General features: G+C 46.3%; 1 protein-coding gene across 3 annotated transcripts; it reads right to left on the bottom strand.

The window, feature by feature from the left end:
* Positions 1 to 668: 668 nt before the first annotated feature.
* On the bottom strand, positions 669 to 21907 carry AK2 (adenylate kinase 2). 3 transcript variants are annotated; one of them, XM_082863572.1, is made up of 7 exons: positions 21762 to 21907; positions 12346 to 12471; positions 10446 to 10556; positions 10223 to 10317; positions 5034 to 5106; positions 3653 to 3848; positions 669 to 1568 (listed from the first exon to the last, which is right to left on the bottom strand). In XM_082863572.1, the coding sequence occupies exons 1-7, from the start codon at positions 21858 to 21860 to the stop codon at positions 1564 to 1566; spliced, it is 705 nt and encodes a 234-aa protein (XP_082719698.1). In that variant the 5' UTR covers positions 21861 to 21907; the 3' UTR covers positions 669 to 1563. The 3 variants fall into 3 exon arrangements, with proteins under 3 accessions (XP_082719698.1, XP_082719697.1, XP_082719699.1); XM_082863571.1 differs by lacking the exon at positions 669 to 1568 and having other exon boundaries at positions 1610 to 3848; XM_082863573.1 differs by lacking the exons at positions 669 to 1568; positions 10223 to 10317 and having other exon boundaries at positions 3709 to 3848.
* Positions 21908 to 22201: the final 294 nt, after the last annotated feature.

Genomic DNA, 22201 nt, shown 5'->3' with positions numbered 1-22201 from the left:
TTCAGAAACCTCACTACCAAAGGCAGCCCTTCCAAACAGCATGAGAGCTTCAGTTTGGACAAATGATTTAAGCTCATTTTTGCAGGGGAAGAAATGGATTTACAAAGCAACCAAGAATATTAAAGAGGCAGCTGAAAAGGCAGCCAAGAATCTGGCTTAGGGATTAGAAGCACTGGCTTTCTAGGCTGCGGACAACTGTCTGCTCAATAATCATCCAGCCTGGCAAGAAGCAGACATTTTTTCTGTGTATCCTCGGTTCCAACTAGCATTTATCCAGTGTCTGTTGTGTGCCAGGCACCAAGCAAAAAGCTGCTTCTTGTAAATTTCATTTATTGCCAATGAGTCCGAGAAGGTGGCATCACCAGTCTCTTTTTCACATGGGAAACAGAAGCAGAGTAAATGATTGGCTGGGATTTGTCGTACATCCCCTGAACTCCAAGCACAGTGCTGGTCTCCACTAGACCAAGCTGCCTTGTCCTTGGGCTCAAGAAAATCCTGCAAATCAGCTGAAGGTCAAGAGGGTGCAGGCTCTTCTGATGAACATACGCTTGGACCTTCCTTTCTTCTCACGACTTCCAGTGACCACAAGATCCAGAATTCAATGTCAGATCCAGAATTCAGTCATTTTACTGGCCCACATCCCCTTAAAAAAATGCCACAACAGGGGATACAAACATTTAACACACTTTATTGATTTAGGGGCTGAACAAGGCAGCATTTGGACAGTTAAGAAAGGCACCTCATTGAAAATAATACATCACAGTGTTGTTGAGTGATCCCAGTCACAGGATTTGAGGATGGAAAGGACAATCTTTGGATAAGGTCGCTTAGGACACTTCCTCATTTATTAAAAAGGGTCCTTTCACACGACATGGATGGAGGAAGGCAAGAGTGTGGGACTGTGGCATATGCTGGGTGGCTGTCGAGAGCTTACCCACGAGAGCCGGCGGGCTGGTACATCGGTGGTAAGTTGGGAAGGGAGTGAGACCAGCCTGCTCCACCTGCCTCATGACTCCAGTAAACCTGATTTGCTGGGCCACTACCCCCATGAACATACTCTATATCTCTTTCAAATGGGGAGATGACTTTTTGATCTCATGGTATGGGGAACCAGGGTTAGTAGTCAACTCCTGCCCTGTTCCAAGCTACAGGACAGACAGGACAACAGTGTGATTTCCGGCATTCCTGGGCTGGCATGAGGTTCTGATAAAAGCTGAGGTCTTAGGGCACTGGCTTTAAAAAATATCGTCACCAGTCTGGAGTAAATGACAACGTGATTCCTTAGAAATAATACTGCATCTCCCTGTTTCTATTTATACCCTCCAATCAGTGTTCTAAAAAATCAATTTTTCCCTTTGCTTATACTTTTTAAGGCTCCTACTCCATGGAAAAGAAGTTGCTTCACTACAGCACTGCTGCTCTTCCCATTCTCCTCTTGAGCTCTCACCACTCCGCCCTCTCCATCCTTACCCTGACCACCCCTCCCCTCTGCCCAGCACCTAAGAGCAGGGATCACGCCGCAGGGTGATGAGCAGTGGTGCAGTCTCGCCTGGCCTTCTGTTACTAGGCTGAAATAGAGAGGAAACAAGAGAGAACAAAATGGGTTTTTAAAAACTAAGTAAATATCAGAGAAGCTTGGCATGCACGCCCCGGCAACCAAATGCATTAAACACCGGACATTTCTCTGCCAGGTGAAAGCTCTCATGCCTGCTGAGGTTAAGGTTCTGGAATTAAACGAAGCAAAAATTGAATCGTACCTACCCCCAAAAGGGCATATGCAACCCCGACGATCTTCCAGTTTTCACTGATAGCCCAAAAATCACACGCACGTGTGTGCACACGTGAATGCATATAGACGGATGACAAATATCTGAGTAAGGATCACGCACACTCTATCAGCAAACATTCAAGGACCTCACCTTTGAGGCCAAATGCCTGCAACTGTCCCTACTCGAAGAGGAATCGACTCCAAGATTCACGAGGCCACCCTCACCCAGAGAAGGAGCCCAGATCCCCACAGACAGAGCTGACAGTTTTGGTTTCACTGCCCTTCCTTGTCCATTCCCAGAAGTCATGTGCTTCCCAGAAACACCCCATGCCAGATTGGGTTTCCGCTGAGAATGGATGGAGTTAGTTTACAGCCAGGGAAACAAGGCAGAGCAGAGTCAGCAGACACTCACTTGAAGCAGACAAAGAGGGACACGAGATGGCCACTCTGTCCACCTGCAAGCTGTACCCATAGCCAGCTTCCAAGTGGACAGAGGACAAAACCTCTGGCGGGCCCACAGACAGCAGGAGAACTCACGTCAGATGGGGACTGGACACTTTATAGTCCACTAAACTGAGTCAGCAGATTACACTGGGCAGGTGGCATTATTTATTGGACCTGCCACTGATTTTTTTCATGGTTTTTTTCCAGAGGCTGCTGTTTTTGTGGTCCCTCACAGCAGTCTATTAATTCATCTGTTTGCCCCAAATCAAACCAGAGACCAAAAGGCACAGCACGGACCTCAGGAAATGTTTAATAGCTGGGAGCTGAGGTTAAGAATAAAAGCTGGTTACTGCCATAGGTGATCTTATTTTTGGGGTGATCCTTTCTTGGGGAGACTGGCCACCACCATCATGATGTAAGGGGTGAAGGATTGGATCTGGAAGGGAGATGGTTTGAGTTTAAAAGGGATACATCTGATTTGGGTTTCACATCCTGCAGAGAGACTGGGTTTGAATAAATTCTAATCAAAACGATCCCAAAATGATCCTCAAATCACTGTTTTGTTCATACTTGGAAACAGAGGCGAACATTAAAAATAAAAACAAACCTACCCTGGTCTCTCTTTGGGGAAGTGGACTGGCTGCCCTCAGATGCCCAGCCTGGATGTTCAGAAGACTGTCTAAATTCAAAAGGACCTTTCACCTGGTTTAATTCTTTGGCAACAATTCAGTATTCAACACAGGTCCCGGATGATTCCTACTTTACAGAACCATGGTGCAGTTCACAGAAATATTCCAGCTTGGCCTGGCTCTTTCTATGCTGATACCCTCTCCCAGTTAATTTCTGGAATCTATAATGTAAGCGCCTTTTCCTTCCTGTTTAGGGGGAAAAAATTAATGATCCCTTTCCACACACTGACTCATTTGGCTTTTCATTACGGGTGAGAAAACAAATGGAATTTCTGGCCAACAGTCTGCCACTAGGAACTGTGGCCCTGCCTGACTTCATGTGACCCAGGACTTCTAATTAGCTGTTGGAGATGGGAAAAATACTAGGGAACTGGAATGCCTGGTAGATACCTGAGTTAGTTTATTTTGGTCAAAAAATAAAACCTAGAGTATGGCTAAAGAAATAAACAGCTAGTAAAGCAATCTTGCCTATAACTTAGAAAGTAGGAGAGTGTACACATACTTATACCAACACACACATGCGCACACGCACACACGCCCACACACACAGATGAGATGAGAGTTGCACACACGCCAAAGATACATGAAGCAAGTGCTTTTTTAATCAGTACATCAAATGATACTCTTGCTGGCCTGAAGCAGCTTCCCTCTGCCTGCTCTGCCATTCCCACCCACTCCTTCAACAGGGATAGGAAGAAGAAAGAAGCTCCTTTCTGGACCCAACATTATATAAACATAACCAAGTCTTTACATGTGGCTTTGGAGAAGGCTGCTAGGATGCTTGCAAACACAACGTCAGGGGTCTGGGAGGCATCGATGGCAGAGTGGATCCCCCGTTTACTGTAGTACTCCACCAGCGGGGCAGTCTGAGTGTGATAGGCCTCCAGGCGGATTTTCAAGGCCTTCTCATTATCATCTGATCGGCGGACCAAGGGTTCCCCGGTGATCTGAGAACAGGAAGAGGGTAATGAAAGGCCAGGACTCAGCAAGTTCTCCTAATCCAATGCTGGATGCAGATCTGAGAGGCCGTCTGATCCCAAAGTCCGTCAGAGGGAAAGGCAAGACATTCTAGACCCCCTCCGATAAAGAACTATAAAGAACTTCACTATTCCCAGCAAGTTGGTCCCAGGAGCAGACCACTTGGTCCAGAGAAATCAGGGAGCCTGAAACAGCAACTGTGAGGAAAGGGCTGAGACAGGGGGACAGACAAGGTCTTTCTCTCATGGCTTGTGCTCAGGCTGTTCAGCTTCCAAGACAAACACTTCTAGGGTGAGAAACAAGAAAGACAGAGGCCCCTGAGACCAGGAGAATACATCAAAATCACAGATGCGGTGGCAATTAGGATCTTAGCTGCATAAGTATTCAGTTTTTTCACTGGGGTGCCGGCCTTCAACATTCTGAAAGTGGCAAGTGACAGGGAACACTGAGTGACAGAACTGCCAACTCTGTGAAACGTGACTAAGTTGCCAGACAGCTTTGGAACCCGTATGACCTGATGAACTTGTCTCATATGACAAAGGTAAATCCAGGAAATTCTTACTGTTGCCTGCGTGTTCTAAAACAGACAAGGTGAACTATTTATGGCAAATATTACAGTGTGAGACCCCCCTTTTACATCTGCAAACAATTAAAGACTGTCATAGGAACCTGGCAGTGTTAACCTGGCCAAGCTCTTCTGAATCTGTAGGGCACAGTACAGTCACTAGAGAGAGAAGACATTCTTCTGAAGCAGGACTGGTCAACAAACATCTCTTCAGTACTGTCCTTCCAACCGTGGCTCTAATCCGGGGCTTCCAAGCAGCCTTCTCCCGATTAGTTCACCATTTAGGTTGCCATGATGCCAGGAAGGGGCTGCTCTGGACAAAAGACAGGTACAAACTGGGCACTGGGAAGTGGCTGGCACTGGTGGCTACCTCAAGGTCAAGTAATAAACCACTTGGAGGGACACTCTAAAGATGAGCCGCAGCCCATGTGATTTACGCGATAGCAATATTTCTCATGGTTAAGTTCGTAATATTGGTAGGAATAAGGGGAAAATGGGAAGAACAAAGGGAAGAAAGAAAAAAGAAAAAAAAGCGAAGTAAGAGAGAGGAAGGAAAGAAAAGGAAACTCCCCGTCCTGAATTTACATACATCATCTTTCATGGGCTCCTTTGGGGGGTTGAACTCCTCGTGGTAGGAACGGCCACTCTCGGGGTGAATCAGTCTGAAAGACAGCAAATGAACAGGAATCAGGCTGCCGGAACCCCAGGGGTCTCCAAGATGACAAGCACAGACAGAGAAGCTGGATGCAAGGACTTTAATCCAGCAGAGAACCGTGTTATAGGAATCTCTTGCTTAGGAAAATAACTGGGCATATGCCAGAGGGAGTATGTTTTCTCTCTTTTTTCTCTCTTTTTTTTTTTTTGTGGTACGCGGGCCTCTCACTGTTATGGCCTCTCCCGTTGCAGAGCACAGGCTCCGGACGCGCAGGCTCAGCGGCCATGGCTCACGGGCCCAGCCGCTCCGCGGCATGTGGGATCTTCCCGGACCCGGGCACGAACCCGCATCTCCTGCATCGGCAGGCGGACTCTCAACCACTGTGCCACCAGGGAAGCCCTGTTTTCTCTTTTGACCCAACATTAAAATACGTGTCTGGCTGAAGAGGCTGGTATAATGACAGCCTAATTCGACTGTGTGAGACCATTCCGATTCAGGCCTTAAGCTGAATTCAGGGGCTACAGAGCAACGAGTCACGATCCCTGCTCACAAACAGTGATTAGTTTAGAGGGGGAGACAAATGTGGAAATAAATAACTACAATAAATTTGGTAATCCTTTAACAGAGATTTGGACAAAGTGCCATGGGGGACAGAGGACAGAGAAACTAACCTTATTTTCTAAACTAGTTTGGTTATAAAACCAGAAAGGTGCTATAGGAAAAACATGTGCTATGGATGCAGACATCAGCAGACAATGCTGAACAGCTCTGCGACCACACAGACACAGAAAGCCCAGCCATCAGAGGGAAATATTCAAGGCATCAGGGAAAACAACATATTAAGTCATAGAATAAAGAGCTCAAGAAGAAGCATTTACTTGGCACAGAACATGTAGCTGGCAGCTGCATCTCTGCCGTGTCCCCTTAAGCAACAAGCCCACGCTCCTGACTGGGAGTGGTCACACCACAGGAGCCCCGAAACCTAAGAAGGAAAGGAGGCAGGCCAAACACTGCTCGGCAGCTGGTGCCCACAGCTTCGCGTGGCTTCCCAATTCTATGCCAACCAAGGTCTGCCTAGTTACCTGATGGCTACTCTCCTCATGAAGGTCTGTTAGGCCAGAGCTTCCCAACATTTTCCACCTCTTGGCATACACAGAAAGTACTCAGCGTGCTTGCTCTGGTGGCTGAGGGGGTCAATATCTCAGCACATCAGTTGGGAAAGTCTGGGTTAGACTATCGAAGCCACATGTTTGTAAAATGTGATACTGTGTTTTAATGACAGCATATTTTGGGGGGCCAAGTGGTCCATTTATAGAATGAGGTGGTCCATTTACAGCATGGGGGACAAGTTGATAGCAGAGTGAGTAAGTTACACTGAGTGGGCCTGTGACTGCAATCATGTAACACGAGGTTGGGCCCTCCTTTATTTGAGTTGCTGGAGGGGTTCCTCTGGTGCATCCACTGGGAAATGACACCCACTAGGAGACCCAAGGAGAGGAAGAGCAGAAGCTGCGGGGCTCAGCTACAGCTTTCCTTTGGGAAGGGCTGGGGGCATGAAGTTTCTATTTTTTTGGCCACGCTGTGCAGCATGCAGGATCTTAGCTCCCCAACCAGCATTGAACCCATGCCCCCTGCGGTGGAAGTGTGGAGTCTTAACCACTGGACCACCAGGGAAGTCCCTGGACCTTGTTTCTTCACCTTCTGGAAAGCACAGGGCACACAGCAGCCAGGCTGCAACAAACACAATTCTCTCCTCTCCATGTCTCTACATCAGCTCTTGCGCATTCCCAGATTCCCTCAGCCCTCCAGTTACATATAACACTGCTCCTTCCCCACTTCCAAGTATCATTTTAAGAAGAAGGCAAGATTCATTCCCTAGAAGGGAAAAGAAACCAATCTCCAAGTTCTTAAAATGGGACTGGTCTTAAGTACCAACCAAAACAGCTCTACAAGCCACTGAGCCTGGCCTGGATGCGGAGGTGAAGATGTGGAGGGATCGGGCTGGGATGCTACAGCCACTGCTACCTTGGGTGTGATACTTCAGACACCTGTTTTCTCATCCACAAAATGGGGATGGTACAAGACATTAGGCTAATGATACCAGAAAGCCAACAATGAATAGGTTAAAATCAAAACCCACCAGCCATACTTATGGCAAGAAATAAAATAATAACCCATAGAAGTGAGGTCAGAGCCAATTCTGAAGACATTTACAGTGGGGTCCTTATCATGTCAGATTTAAATAAGATCCATATTAAACTGGCTAGTTCCTGACTCTTTTTCTTGCAATAATCAGCATAGTGGATGAGGAGGCAGAAAGCAGGTTTTTGGTGCTAGTTCTGCCACTGATAGGCAAGTGGGCTTGGAAAAACACCTTTACACAGTCTGACCTGTTCTGTTTCCTCCCCTGTAAGGGAGAGGGCCACACTACACCACTCACTTCCAAACCGAGAGACCAAGTCTTGCCTCTTTCGCCCTCTACAATTCTGGAGTTTGTTCTTCAGAAACTCTCAGTGCCCCACCAGCCAACCCCAGTCTCCATCACTTCACCGGTGGATCACATCAGGCTCCTCCAAGTAGGGTCCTTGTCTGTTTCTTATTTCCCTCAATTTAGCCTGTATACCAGGACCAAGCTAATGTTCTCAAAATGCTGTATCTGCCACAACGTCTAGTGGCTTAAGAACATCCCATGATTCCTGACTCAGTCATGTCTACCGTCTCTTCCTTGGCAGACCGTCCCCAGCCAGGCTCCCATTCCACCTTCCCAACCGCACTCATTCTACCACCCAGCCTCCCAGGCCATTTCTCCAGCGCTGGACAGACATTTTGCCAGAAGCCTTAGCTAGAGCCTCTCCCTCAATGCATACTCATTCTTGCCTCTACTCCCTTATGGGAAAGCCTCAGCAAAATCCTCTCTATCCAGGAAGGTCAAGTCAGACTTTACACCTGTCCTAGCCAGACTTCCCTCCCTGCCCCCAGGCTGTCTTCCTGGACCCCTACTGCACTAAACAGCCCAGGTTTCATGTAGGGATTGTAGACGCTCTGAGGTCAGACATGGGCACCAGCATATTGTTCTATATTCTCTACTGGTCCCCTGCTCCCAGAGCTGTGCCTGCACAAAGCAGGCACTTAGGAAGCTGAGCTGATCAGATCAAAGGCCCCTCGCGTCACCTAGTACTATTAACATCTGCTTTGCAATGTCCGGGACCCCAGCCCTGGTCATGTCCCTTCTTGTCAAGCTTCTTGGACTACATCAACTTTGCTTGCCTACTCTGTGCCAGAGCAAAGAAACAAAATTCCTGCACTGAAGAAGCCTATGCAATAGCTGGAAACATGAAACCTGGACATTTGAAAAGAAAATTAATATAAGGTGGATCCCACTGTATCTAACACAGCCTTCCAGGAGAACACCTCTAACACTTACTCTGCTGCCTCTCTCCTTAAAGATATGGACTGCAGACAGATGGAGAAAAATGTTCAACCTCATTAGGAAATCAAAGTAATAACATTTATAATCAGAAAACACTGCCCCCTTAATTTAAAAACTTACATGTCCTATGATGGCCAAAGCATGAATTTAACAATGGAAAACTGGAAGAACACAAATGTACAACAATCGGGGAACAATTAAGTAAATGATGGTTCATGTACTGTGAAATATCATGCAGCAATTAAAAATAATGGTCATGGAAGTCTGGTTCAGGATGGTAGGCTGACCACCTTCCTGAGGCTCCATTAAAGTGACTAAGGGGGCTTCCCTGGTGGTGCAGTGGTTAAGAATCCGCCTGCCCATGCAGGGGACACGGGTTCGAGCCCTGGCCTGGGAAGATCCCACATGCTGCGGAGCAACTAAGCTCGTGGGCCACAACTACTGAGCCTGCGCTCTAGAGCCCACGAGCCACAACTACTGAGTCCCAGTGCTACAACTACTGAAGCCCGCGTGCCTAGAGCCCGTGCTCTGCAACAAGAGAAGCCACCGCAATGAGAAGCCCGCACACCGCAACGAAGAGTAGCACCCGCTCACCACAACTAGAGGGAGCCCACGCACAGCAACGAAGACCCAACACAGCCAAAAATAAAAACAAATAAATAAATAAATTTTTAAAAAGTGACTGAGGGATTAAAAAAAAGCTATATAGCCCATAATAAGGACAAGAATGGGAGGGTCTGTTAGTGGTTGAGAGCTTCCCACATATTTTTGGAAGGCATAAAGCAGATGGTAGCGCGGTAGTGAAAGAGGGCTGAGGAAACTGTAGCCTAAAGCAGTGGCACTTTTTAGGAGCAAACTCATCAGAAGCAGAAGCATTTCTGTGTTCAACGTTAACTACTATAGTGAAATAAGCACTTTAAAACAAAACACGCAAAAAAATTATAGAGTTATTCGCTAAGCTGGCTGTACCATGAGCAAGTTTTTCCTCAATTTTCTAAACTGTATAGATGGTCCTATTATTTTTATAATAAAAAGCCTACAGCAAGGTATGGCAACTTCAACTGAAATCGGACTTAAAAAGCACTAAAATGGAGATACAGATGTAAGAAATTTCGTATTTCTTTTTTTTTTTTTTGCGGTATGCGGGCCTCTCACTGCTGTGGCCTCTCCCACTGCGGAGCACAGGCTCCAGACGTGCAGGCTCAGCGGCCATGGCTCATGGGCTCAGCCACTCCGCGGCATGTGGGATCCTCCCAGACCGGGGCACGAACCCGTGTCCCCTGCATTGGCAGGCGGACTCTCAACCACTGTGCCACCAGGGAAGCCCAGGAATTTAGTACTTCTTAAGCACCCAGGTAAGCAAGGCTCTGAAATATGCACAACATGCTATCTACCATGCACAATGGGTCCTTGAAGCAGGTACTATTACTTCCTCTCTACATATGAGGAAACAGCCTTAGAGAGGTTAAGAAACTTGCCTAGGGTCAGAGTTAAAAGATGATAGGACTGAGTTGCTGCTGGACTTCAGATCCCTTGCTCTTCCTTCCATATCCCCATCCCATGTCACCACATAAGGTCAATCCATGTGGAAACGGCACTAAGCTTCATGGCTGGGATTAGGCCGGAGCAGTTCCTGTCGTCTGACAAAGCTCTGAGGAAGCATGAAAAGAAGGGACCTTCAGGGGACAAATACCTTCCTGTGATTCTCCGGATCAGCAGAGAGTCTGGGATGCTGAATTCAATCACAGAATCAAGCTTCTCTTTCCTCTTCTCCATGAGGTCATCAAGCTGTAAAAAAGCGTGTGGCCCACCTAAGCTACCAGAGCTTGATAAGACCCATTTCCCTCAAAGGAATAAAGAGATAGAGGGCCAGGATTTGCTTTCATGCAATGGTCATACAAAACCAAGCCACTCACCATTTCTGCCTGCCTCACAGTCCGAGGGAAGCCATCTAAAAGAAAACCATTTTTGCATGGAGGCGTCTCCAAATTCTTCTCAATGAGCTCCACGACCATTTCATCGCTCACCTGGAAGTCAAGAACAAAACAATCTTGGGGTTAAATCCATTAACTAGGTGGCATTAGCCCAACTCCAGGGTCATAAGTTTATGTCTGTATAACCTGATTACTAAACAGGTTCTTGACCCCAAAGAAGCAAAAATCAGAGCAAATATGGAGTGGCTGCATTTGGAAGATTCAGTTTCATGATTATTTCTGTGGTTGCCATATACACATTCTCTTCCCTTGAGATTCTCCTGTGTCCCAGTAATCTGGGTGAGGGAACAGGAATGCCTATCACCCCACCAGGAGACCCCCATTTCTTAGGTCCTGAAGGCCCCTCTGGCCATTAGTCAGAGTCCTAGCAATCAGATAACAGCTCCTCAGCAATCAGCTGTCTTCAAGACGTAAGTGAGGACATATGGCTGAGAGACCACCTGAGGAGGGCTCTAGGAGAGAATGGGGGTTGACCAGAATTGTAGAAAGGCACCAACTTTACTTGTTTCACAATTTTGATTAGGCTAACAGTAAAGCAACCCAGGCAGTCTCGGACAGGAAGCAACAGAGAAGTTCACTGACCTTGGCAAGACTGGTTCAGAACCAAGGAACCAAGAAGCCAGCCCAACACTCCTCTGATCCCCTCTAAAAACCCCAACAAGGATCCTTCCTAGCTTCCAAAAACCAGTTTTCCTCCTGCGCTTTCACTGCAAGAAAAGTTCCCTGCCAGTATTAGAGTGAAGGCTGCCCATTTTGGTAGCTAATGCTCTTATCTCCTGGGGCCAGCTGTGAACTTGGGGACAAAGTATAAGCTCTGCGACTAAGTGAAGGCTGGAGATAAGTAATCTCATTGCCACAACCCAATTTTTTCTCAGTACGGGATCTTCCACCAAGACCCAAAGTCCAAAATATCTAGCTTTATGGCTTGACTTACGGCCTCATTAACATGAAGGGAAAGCTAGAAGTAAAGGGGCAGCTGGGCACACAGGCAGGGCTACCCCAGGTCCAGAATCTCAAAGCCTGACGGGAGGCCCAGCACCCGCCCCAACCAACATTCTAAGATACGTAAAGACCAGAGAGCCAAGCACAAAATGACTTCTTCCCAAGGCCAAGTCCCAGAATAACTCAGTTACTATTAAGCTCTGGCACTAATCAAAAAACATTTAGTGGGTAATAAATTGTACTTCTCCAATCAGATCAACTGGACTAAAAACAAGAGGAAATGCTATTATATTCACCAAATAAGAAGGATTACTTTTGTCAACTGCCAAGCAACCCCTCTGTTAAAGACACAGAACAGAATCACAAAAGTAGATTAAAAACACTTCTGAGACTTCCTGAGTCCTCTCTTGAATCACCCTTGAGTTCTGGCCTAGGGATGGCAGTTTCATTCTTGGTCTTAAAACTGGGTATTTAAAAAAAAAAAAAAAGTAAAAAACAAACAAACAAAAAAAACTGGGTATATTACAAAATGTGCCGGCACAAAGGAACTTCAAGAGTACCGTGAATAAAATAAGTGTCATAAATTCAGAATGAACCAAGTAACTTGCTACTGTAAAAGTTCATATAATGTGCCAGTTTGTTAAAACACCCCGCAGCACAGGGCTGTCCAACAGAACTTTCTACAATGATTAAAATGTTCTATATCTGTGCGGGCTAGCAAAAACTTGAAATGTGGCAAGTGAAACTGAGGAAGTTAATTTTAAATTAAATTAAATTAAAATTAATTTCAGTAGTTACATGTAGCTGGTGCTCACCCTATTAAGCAGGGCAGATCTAGACTCTGAGGAATATCAACATTCACTGGTACCACCAAACCTACCAGTTTCCCGGCATCCATAGTTGCCTTCAGCTTTTTTCCCAGCTCTGAGCCAGAAGCCACCATGGCTCTCAGCATGTCCCCAGTAGCCAAATGGCAGACACAGAAGTTTTCAGCCAACTTGGGTGCCTAGGAAGGGGAAGACAAAAACCAAGATATGGTTAACAGTGCAGGCCTTGGAGTTAGACTGCCTGGGTGTGAACCTGGCCCTGCCACTTACTGGCTATGTGAACTCTGACAAATGCCTATTTCCTTACCTGTAACTGGGATAAAAGTACCTTCCATTATATTCTAACATATGACTATAGGGTTGTAGTTAAGAATTACATGAGATAATACATAGGCACTTAAAACAGTGCACCTAGCACAGGAAGCCATCATAAATATCAGCTATTATCACTACTTCCACTAGACACACTAGTGACACATAAGCCTCAGTTTCCCCATTATAAATGGGAAAAACAGAAACAGCAGTACGAACACTTCCCACGGTTGCTCGGAAGTTTAAAAGAGTTCATGTATATAAAGCACCCGGCACAATGCCTGGCATGTAACGTGCTGAATGAATGTTCGCCAGAGAGATGGACGTGTGGCTGTCAAGTACGGTGGTCACCAGTGTGGGAGGCAGCTGGAGCCAGGCGCAGAAGTCTCCCTCAGGCAGACTCGGTTCTTCCCTTCCCTGTCTCTAGGGTACCTGCATTATCTGGGCCAAATCACTTAACCTCTCAAGAGGCTCAGTTTTCTCATTTGTCTAAAATGAAGGCAAAAAGTCTCTGTCTCAGAAGGTAGCTGTGAGGATCAGATGAGATATATATATGAAGAGCACCTGGCAAACAGTAAGTGCTTAGCAGCTTTAGGGAGCAGTATAGCCTTTTGGCTAAGAGCATGGGCTTGAGAGTCAAATGCCTGGGTTTCAGACACCAGGTTCACCAATGGCTGGTTATGTGACGTGAGAAGAATTATATCACTTTTCTAAATTTTAAATTTCCTCTAGGTATAATGGAGATGGTAATAGTACCTGTATCACTGGGTTGATGAGATTATATAGAATTCCACATATGCAGGGCCAGGCACTTTGTAAGTGCTCAGTGAACATCAGCTGTTACTGTAATCCCTGTCTTAATTCCATATTCATTCATACAGAAAGAAAATACTAATACTTCGAAGATGCCTCTTCTAAGAACCTTGCTGGGTACCAGGGAAACAGATGAATAGGAGACACAGACTCTGTCCTCTATGAGTTCATAGTTTGGTGACTATACCACACAATGAAGACTAGAAGAGAAGAGACCCTGGAGAGTCCGACATTGGTTTTGTAGTGGCAAAAAAGAATGCAGAATTCATGAGGAATAGAATCAGTTCAAGGAGCTTAACACTTTGCTTTCTGGTTCAATTGTTTTGGAAAAGAAGTAGGGTGGGAACCTTGCTCAAACCAGTTCATTGGGAGCTTTCTTAGGTGCACATGGTAAAGGCTAAATAGATAGGGCTCAGGGCAACAGTGCTGGTTTGTGACTCATGGACTGATTCAGCTCAGAGCACTGACTTCATAGCAAAATGGAACCCAGATGAGGTATTTAAAACCGCACTTGGGAAACCAGTGAAGGTCAGGACGCTCTGGTGATGGAAAACCTTCTGGTCCTTCGGGCTGGCACAGTGGCCACAAACCCAGAGAGCTGTGCTTTTCTGCCGATCTTTCTCCTTGGTTGCTGAAATTAACTTGGGTGAAAAATTGGGAGGTCAGGCTTGTTCCAGGGGAAAGAGTAACCAAAACACCAGAGAAGAGCTGTTAGCACCTAACCTTCCAATTTTTACCACTCTAAACCATAGGACTCTTCTGTGCTATTTCAGGTGACTAGATTCTACGGCTGTGTGGAAGCACACTCCCAGAGGGAAGACGCGGCATTGCGGAAGACTAACTCCTTCATTTCTTGCTGGCTGCACGGAAGTCAATGGGGTGGGCTGCAAAGAGCATGAAATTTGGAGTCAGACAGATTTGCACATGACCCCTGGCTGCCCTCAATAGCTTTATGACCTTTGGCTAGTTACTTAATTTCTCAGAATCTCAGTTCCCTTACCAGTCAAATAGGGATAATGTCTACTCCATAGGGCTGTTGTGAGGATAAAATGAAATAAATATCAGACACACCGTAGGCATTCAGTAAATAAAAGACCTCCTTTCAAGGTCTTTCTTTTTTGCATTACTCTTTACTTGCAAACTACAGAAGAAGCCTGATGAAACAGCTGTATTTCATTCCCCTTACACTTCACGCTTATACTTTTTTTAGAGGAATGCTTCTCCTACTCCAAACCACCTGAGGGTACTGCTAAAATGCAGATTCTGATTCTACAGGGTGGGCCCTGAGCATCTGCATTTTAAACAAGCTTCCAGGCCTGGCTGTGCTGCTGACCCCTGGACCACACTCAGCTGCTGCTGAGGCCCTGAGACACATGTGTCTTACTAGCCATGGGCTACTGTTGAGCCCAAGAAATAGGCCCCCCATCTGTAGGAGAAACCTGTGGTTTGGGAAGGGGGTGTGGTTCAGAATGGCTAAAACCACTAGGGAGGCAGCATGGTGAGGTTAGTGTTCTCAAACATCAGTGTATTATCACAATCACCTGGGGCACTTGCTAAAAATACAAAGCCAGGCCCGCCCTTGAAATGTATGATTGAGTGGTTTTCGGGTAGCATGGTGGGATTCTGACGCACACAGATTGTGAAGCCCTGGGGCAGGGGTGTAAGACTGGGTTTTATAGTAGTACAGATCCGAGATTTACAGTTTACTCACTGTGTCACCTTGAACAAGATATATAGCCTTAAGGCCTTGGTTTCTTCATCTCTAGAGTACAGTAAGTCCCCTACATATGAACCTTCAAGCTGCAAACTTTCAAAGATGCAAATGTGCGTTCACATGTCCAATCATGTAAGTTCACGTGTCTGGCATACATTGTCACATGCGTGCACCCTCTACAAGTGGCTGCGCTTTTGTGTACTTTACCGTACAGTACTGTATAGAGTACAGAAGTATAGTGTCTTTATTTCAAGCCCAGGATGTCCTGAAACAAGCGTAAAAGCAGCGGTGATGTAGCTGGTACTGCTAAGAAGCGCCAGGAATTGGAGGCCCAGAGAAAGGACGAAGACAGCCAAGAGGAAGAAGTAACTGCAGAACCAAAGAGATTCACGACGCAGGAAATGGCAACGGGATTTTCTTTATTTGAGGAGGCACTGTTAGTTTTTGAGGCACAGCGCCTGAACGTAGGACGGTGCATGAAGGTTGCAGCAGCCGTTCAGAATGCAATCCAGCGGTACTGTACCATCTATGACGAGAAAAAAAGAGGTACTACCCAGACATCACTGGATCATTTTTTCAAGAGGGTAGATAGAGTTGAATCCAGCAAGGAACCAGAACCTGTGCCATCGACGTCAGGCGTGAGTGAAACTGCAGCTCGCCCTCCGTCTCCTATAGCTGACGATCCTTCAGCTCTACCATCTCCCACCTCCTCTCCCTCCTCCAGTCAGTAACTCTTCTTGCCTGTTCACCCTATGCCCCTGTATGCCAGCTGTTGTACTGTACCACTGTACTTTTCAAGGTACTGTACTGTATGATTAAAAATGTCTTCTTTATTTTATTTTTATGTATTACTGGTGTGAAAAGTATTATAAACCTATTACAGCACAGTACTATATAGCTGATTGTGTTAGTTGGGTACCTAGCCTAACTTTGTTGGACTTACGAACAAATTTGACTTAGCAACGCGCTCTCGGAATGGAACTCATTCGTATGTAGGGGACTTACTGTACAGACAACAATGTCTACTTTCAGAGCTGTTATGGGGATTTGGCAAAATCATATACGCAAAAGAATCCAGCACAGTGCCTGGCATTTAGAGAAATAAAGGGAAAATGTCAGTCTTTAAGATTTGATTTAATCAAGCTCACTTGTTTTCTTACCTTGAAATCATCTTTCTACTGCTGTCTTTCCCACTTCCACCTCCAATGCTTCTGTACATGCAGCTGCAAACATCTCCTAAAATACTGCTGGACATACTACCCACCCCCCAACAAACATACATTCAGAAGCCTCAACGTTCCCCCAGGGCAACAGGGGAGAAGTCCCCATACCTTAGTCCAGCACTCAGTGTCGTCCACAACCAACTTCCTATACCTCCCAAGCTACTCAAATTTGCCTCCACAAGTCCCCTACCAGGATGCCCTGCACTACGGCAAACAGCTGCTCTATATATGCTTTCCAATTACATAACATAAGCCTCTCCATGGACCTCGGCTCAAGATCCTCTCTATGCAAGAATGCCCTCTCCCTTCCTCCTACTGGTCCAAGCTCTACCCTCCTCTGTAGTCAAATTCTGAGCATATCTCTCCCACCAAAAACCCTCCCCAACTACCCTTTCTTCCTCCAAGAAGGAATCATGTCAACATCAGTTAACTGGGTGTTTGCAAGATGCCAAGCAATTTTCCCATGCATTGTTTTACAGTATTTAATATGTATAATACATAACAAATATGTTAGGTAGTAACTATTTTTACGTGCATTTTACAAATGAAATTCAGAGGCTAAGTTGCCCAAGATCACAAAGCTAGTAACAGCAGATCTGGCAACTGGCCTCAAGACTGTCGAGCCCTAGCTCTTATCCATGACACCACATGGCTTTACTAACACCCCCACCACCCCGCCAGAGCCTTAGTGGTTGTCCTTGGGGAAGTGTGTGTATATGTGTGGAAGGGAGCACAAGGAGGCCTTCACAGTGCTGGCAATGTTCTGTTTCTTCATATGGGTATAAGTTACACAAGTGTGTTCACATGTGAAAATCCATCAAGCTGCCCACCTAGGATATCTGTACCTTTCTCTATGTATATTATACTTCAGTTAAAAAGTTTTTTAGGGCTTCCCTGGTGGCGTAGTGGTTGAGAGTCCGCCTGCTGAGGCAGGGGACACGGGTTCGTGCCCCGGTCTGGGAAGATCCCACATGGCGTGGAGCGGCTGGGCCCATGAGCCATGGCCGCTGGGCTTGCGCGTCCAGAGCCTGTGCCCCGCAACAGGAAAGGCCGCAGCAGTGAGAGGCCCACGTACCACAAAAAAAAAAAAAAAAAGTTTTTTCAAAGCACAGAAACTTGTGTTTGAATTTCAGCTCTGCCTGTTAACTGACCATGTAACCTCAGGCCAGAGATCCTTTAATCACTATAAATTGGATATATTAGTACCAACATCACTGGATGTGTAGGAGGAAGAATGGAAGATTCTCAACAAATTATAGTTCTTTTCTAACCCTGAACTGTCCTAGCATTTGTCAGTCACTCATCTCACACTTCCCAGATGGTACTCTGCACTAGTAAGTACTGCTTGCATGCACGTTCATTTCCGCCCCTACACCTAGACTGATAGCAAAGATAAGATGGTAACGCTGTTCAAGCATCAGTCACAGTCACGAATTCAAATCCTATCTTTGCTACTTTATGTATGTCCTGGGGCAAGATACACACTGGGCCTCAGTTTACCAGGCAAAGGCAAAGATAACAACAGGACCTTCCTCCTAGGGCTGCAGGATTAAATCAGATGACACCTGTAACATCTTTGTCTGTGGGGGGTAGGGTCTGTCACGTAACCCAGCAAAGGGTGACTATTTTGCAATACTAAACCCTCTTGAGGGCAAGGGCTGTCCTGCATCTCTAGCATGGAACTTATCCAACAAAACATGCATAGGGCAGGAGACAAATCTAACCCAGGGCAGCAGATAGCAGCAGAAAGAGCAGGAGCTTTGAAGTCATTCAGATGCAAGATCAGCCAATTACTTGCCCTGTAACCTAGAGCACAAGCTCTTTGAGCTTTAGTTTCTCTACCTGTAAAAGGGGGTGTAAGAGCATGGGTCTCACAGAGTTGTTTTTGCACTGTGAGCGTCAATGCACTGACATAACTGACAGAGCCTGACCTGCAAGATGGCAGCTGACGGCCTAAGTGTGCTGGCCTTGAAGAACTGGTGTCAGCTGGACACATGGAAGAAACTATGAAAGGGGCTGGCAGAGGAAACAGAAAACATACCCGTTTTGGCCACACCATAGGAACATCTAACCCTAAAAGGGAGACAGGGAAGTAAGGTTATTTAAACAAAACAACAAATCCAAGTGTTCCAGATGTTTTAGACATTATTATGTTGATGCAAAAGCAGGTAGTTTAAAAATGTTTAACTATTTTAGTTAAAAATAAAAAGTTGTAAAAGGAAACAGATTATTTCAGTCATGCCAACATTAAATACCTAAAATACTGAGTTATGCAGGTATAAAAGGAAGCACTAGTGGGAAGAAAACAAACATTACTGAGCAGGCACTAGGCACTAACCCAGGTTAGGATTTTACATCAAAGATCACAAACATTTACCAGGCAGGCAACACAAATGAAGTGGGTCAAATAAAGCAACAGGCAGGGAAGAGGGCTATGCAGGGGACAGGAGAGCACATGGACCACCCAAAGCGGCATCCCCACTCAACTGCGTGCCACGCTGGAATGGAGGCCCAGAACCACCAGATCTGACTTCTCAAGAGAAACGAGAGCTCTGGATTTTTAAGTGAAATTTCACAACTGAAAACACTGTGTGGTCAACTTATTATTTTGAAAGCTGACAAATTATAGGAATAAATCAAGCATTTAACCTACCCTTACTGTACAAACCATACCAAATAGTAGGTGAGAAGTTTCTCTTTATAGAAATATTTCAGCTAATAAATGAAAAGGGAATGATATAAGTAGAACATCACCATTTTGCCACCCACAGTGAATTCCTGGACCCAGGCACTGAACACCAGAGATAAGCAGACACAGTATGCCTCCTAATGGACAGCACACCACCACCTGTGATGTAGTTGGGTCAAAAATTGAACCCAGATCTGGTTAATTGTTTTTTTACAGGAAAGAAAGAGGAAGATGTTAAGTATGGCATGGGGATACAATAAAAAAATTCTCAGAAAGAGGGATACTCCCAGAATAAACAACTTCCACAAAAAAGCTGCAAGGAAAGAAAAGGGGGGAACCTGTAAATTAAAAGGGACTTGAAATGATCATATTTGTGAGACAAATGAATGGAAATGTAAACATTTGCTGTTATTATTGTTTTTAGGGGATAGTGTGCTTGTTTACAAAAAAGAATTCGTCTTTTAGAAATACACATTGAAATATTTACAACTGAAGTGTTATAATGTCTGGGAGCTGCTCTAAAATAATCTGTGAAGGGAGAGTGGATGGGGAAGGAATGGCCACCAGCTGATGGTAGCTGGGGCTGGATAATGGGACATGGGGGCTCATTACACAATCCTGTCTTCTTTTATGTATTCAAACTCTTCATAATAAAAAGCTGGGGTGTGTCTGCAGGCTAAATTCTGCTGCAGGCTGCCACTTTGCAACCTCTGATTTAGGAACACTGTTCTTTAAAACTCCATTAAAACTAAAACCACCAGTATTCCTATTGTTCCAGTTATGGAGAGAAAGGTGTACAGAGGTTAAGTGACTTGTGTAAATCTTACCCTTAAGTCCCAGCTCTAATCACATCTCCTCGACTTCTACAAGGCCTTCTCTGACCAACTCCCATCATACATACACCCTTATAAATCAGCTCATAGTATAATTTTCTTCAAAACTTCCTGAAAACATTACCCTTTACACCGAGATACAGCTGAGTTGGGGGGGTGGGGGGATGTGTTACTAAGATAGGGAGTCAATAATTAGTGAACATCTATTATGTGCCAGGTTGTCATCTAGGTGTGCTTTACACACATATATAACATAATTTTCCAGTATCCTTGTTAACTTTTGGTCTAGGGGGGCAAGGACCTTATCAGGCTTCTTTACTGCTCTGTCTCCAATGTTCGGTGCTCATGACATGTTGAATGAGTAAGGTTAAGTATTAGCCCCATATTTCAGGAGAGAGCAGTGAGGCTTAGAAGTTACAAAGCTTGCTAAACTATAAAGCCCTTGTCTCAGCACAGGGATGGGTTGTCCATTTCACAACTACTGAAATTATTAACTTCAATATGAACTAAGAGAAAACAACTGATGCATTTGAGCTACCTCGTTTATCTCGGTCACTCCGCAAAAGTCCGTAGAGTTTGGGATTAAACATTCCTAAACTGCAGGTTACCTAATAACTGAGGGTGGTAGCAACAGGAAAGAGGAGCATTCAATGTTACTGAGGACAAGGGGGTTGGGTAACAATGACCCTCAAGGGCAAATCGGCTCTGGCTATAGAGAGAAAAGGGGAAGTGGTCTTTCTTCACCTAGTAGACACAGCCAAAAAGCAAAGTCACAGGAATGAACTGAATCTCTAAGACTCCCCTTCTCCTCATCACCCACATGAATCTGTGTTCATCCATTTCCAGTAACCTCATCAAATAATGTGCTGGGTGTCACAGGAGCCCCAAGAATGAATAAGACAAATGATCTGTCTGCCAGGACTTTGCAATCTTTGCAAGGGCTCAGAAGAGAAGAGGGGGCAGAGAGCAGCACCCAGAACCCCATTCCCTTAGCAGATCAGACTTTCAGGAATTCCCTCTTTAGACCCTAACAGCAAGCAAAAACTTGAGGGCTGCGGGGGGGCGGGCAATGCCAGACCCCAGGCAGGAGGAGGATATTGATAATCCAACCTATGGGCTTCGAAATCCTAAGTGAGATCATAAATCCCAACCTTGATCTATGGGCCCATTATGTCCCAGGTGCCAAGTGAGGCCCCACGGTCAGCAGAAGGTAACTTCAGACTCCAATCACTCAGAGCCCTGAGGTTCCAGGCTCCATGAAGTCAATTTTGCTAACCTGAGAAAGCCGCCTGACCTCTCTGAGCCCGTTTTCTCACCTGTATATTGAGGTACTCTCTCCCATCCCCCCAACTTAACTGTCTCAGGCAGGTCATACCTCATTTCTCTTAGCAGTACTCCTAACCAGCACAGGCCAGCTCCCGCTTTCCCCCATGAGTGGGAGACGCTACTCCACCTTCAGGCATCAGTCATTACCAGAAACGTCCCCCTACCCCGAGTGCCTGGAACGTAACCCTCGACAACCCACTACCAAATCGCAGGCAATCTGGGGTCCCTGCGTCCACTCAGGTTGTAATCTACATGCCTCAGCCCAGGGCGCACCTTACCCTTCAAATCTTCCCAGCTTCTAAACCCTTAAGGGATCTAATCAGTCCTTAGGATCACCTAACACGGCACCTCAAGCCTGGGTCCCTCAAGAACTCTAACTCAGACTCCCTCGACCTCCAATGTGGACCCTCCCCCAAACACCTGCTAGAACCCCAGACTCCAGCCAGGGTACCCCTCCAGGCTTCAGCCAGCGGCCCGGCTCAGGGGCGACCCAGACCTCTGGCAGCCCTGACCTTGGAGTCCCACGGGCTCTGCCAACAAGCCCGGCTCAGCAACTCACCTGGGTACCCTTGCCGGCTCCGGGCGGCCCCAGAAGCACGGCCCGGATGCCTTCAGGAGACTCTCTAGCCGGTTCGGCCATGGGAACGTTGGGAGCCATGGCCGCCGAAATCTCTCGCTGCTCAACCAGCCGGCAGTCCTCCCAAGTCCACCGCTTCCAGGCCAGCGCGCCACGCACGCCACGCACGCCCCGCTCGCCGTTCACACTGGCCCGTCGACACGTCCGTCAGCCCACTCCGCCCACCCCTGAGAGCGACGGAAACTTCCTCTTACCAACCACTCAGCGATACTGGGGAAGGCTGCTTTTGATTGGACAGAATCGGTAACGGAGTAAGGAAGGGGAGGGCCATCACGGACGCGGGTGTGGGGCGCGCGGCGGGTATGCGGAGTGGGCGGGAAAACATGAAGCAAACCTAGAGGCCCGGCTGGGAGGTCTAGGTT

The sequence above is a fragment of the Leucopleurus acutus genome (assembly GCF_964270905.1).
Source record: "Leucopleurus acutus genome assembly, chromosome: 2".
NCBI classification, from domain to species: Eukaryota; Metazoa; Chordata; class Mammalia; order Artiodactyla; family Delphinidae; genus Leucopleurus; species Leucopleurus acutus.
This window is presented reverse-complemented; position numbering and strand designations above follow the sequence as displayed.

Bases quoted from the DNA above. Each gene is read 5' to 3' on its own strand.
- AK2 (XM_082863571.1), bottom strand. From the start codon at position 21,860: ATGGCTCCCAACGTTCCCATGGCCGAACCGGCTAGAGAGTCTCCTGAA. The intron at 10,318-10,445 runs GTGAGTGGCTTG...GCTTTTTTACAG, and splicing joins CTGTGAGGCAGGCAGAAATG to CTTGATGACCTCATGGAGAA. The intron at 3,849-5,033 runs GTATGTAAATTC...TCCTGTTCTCAG, and splicing joins AGGAGCCCATGAAAGATGAT to ATCACCGGGGAACCCTTGGT.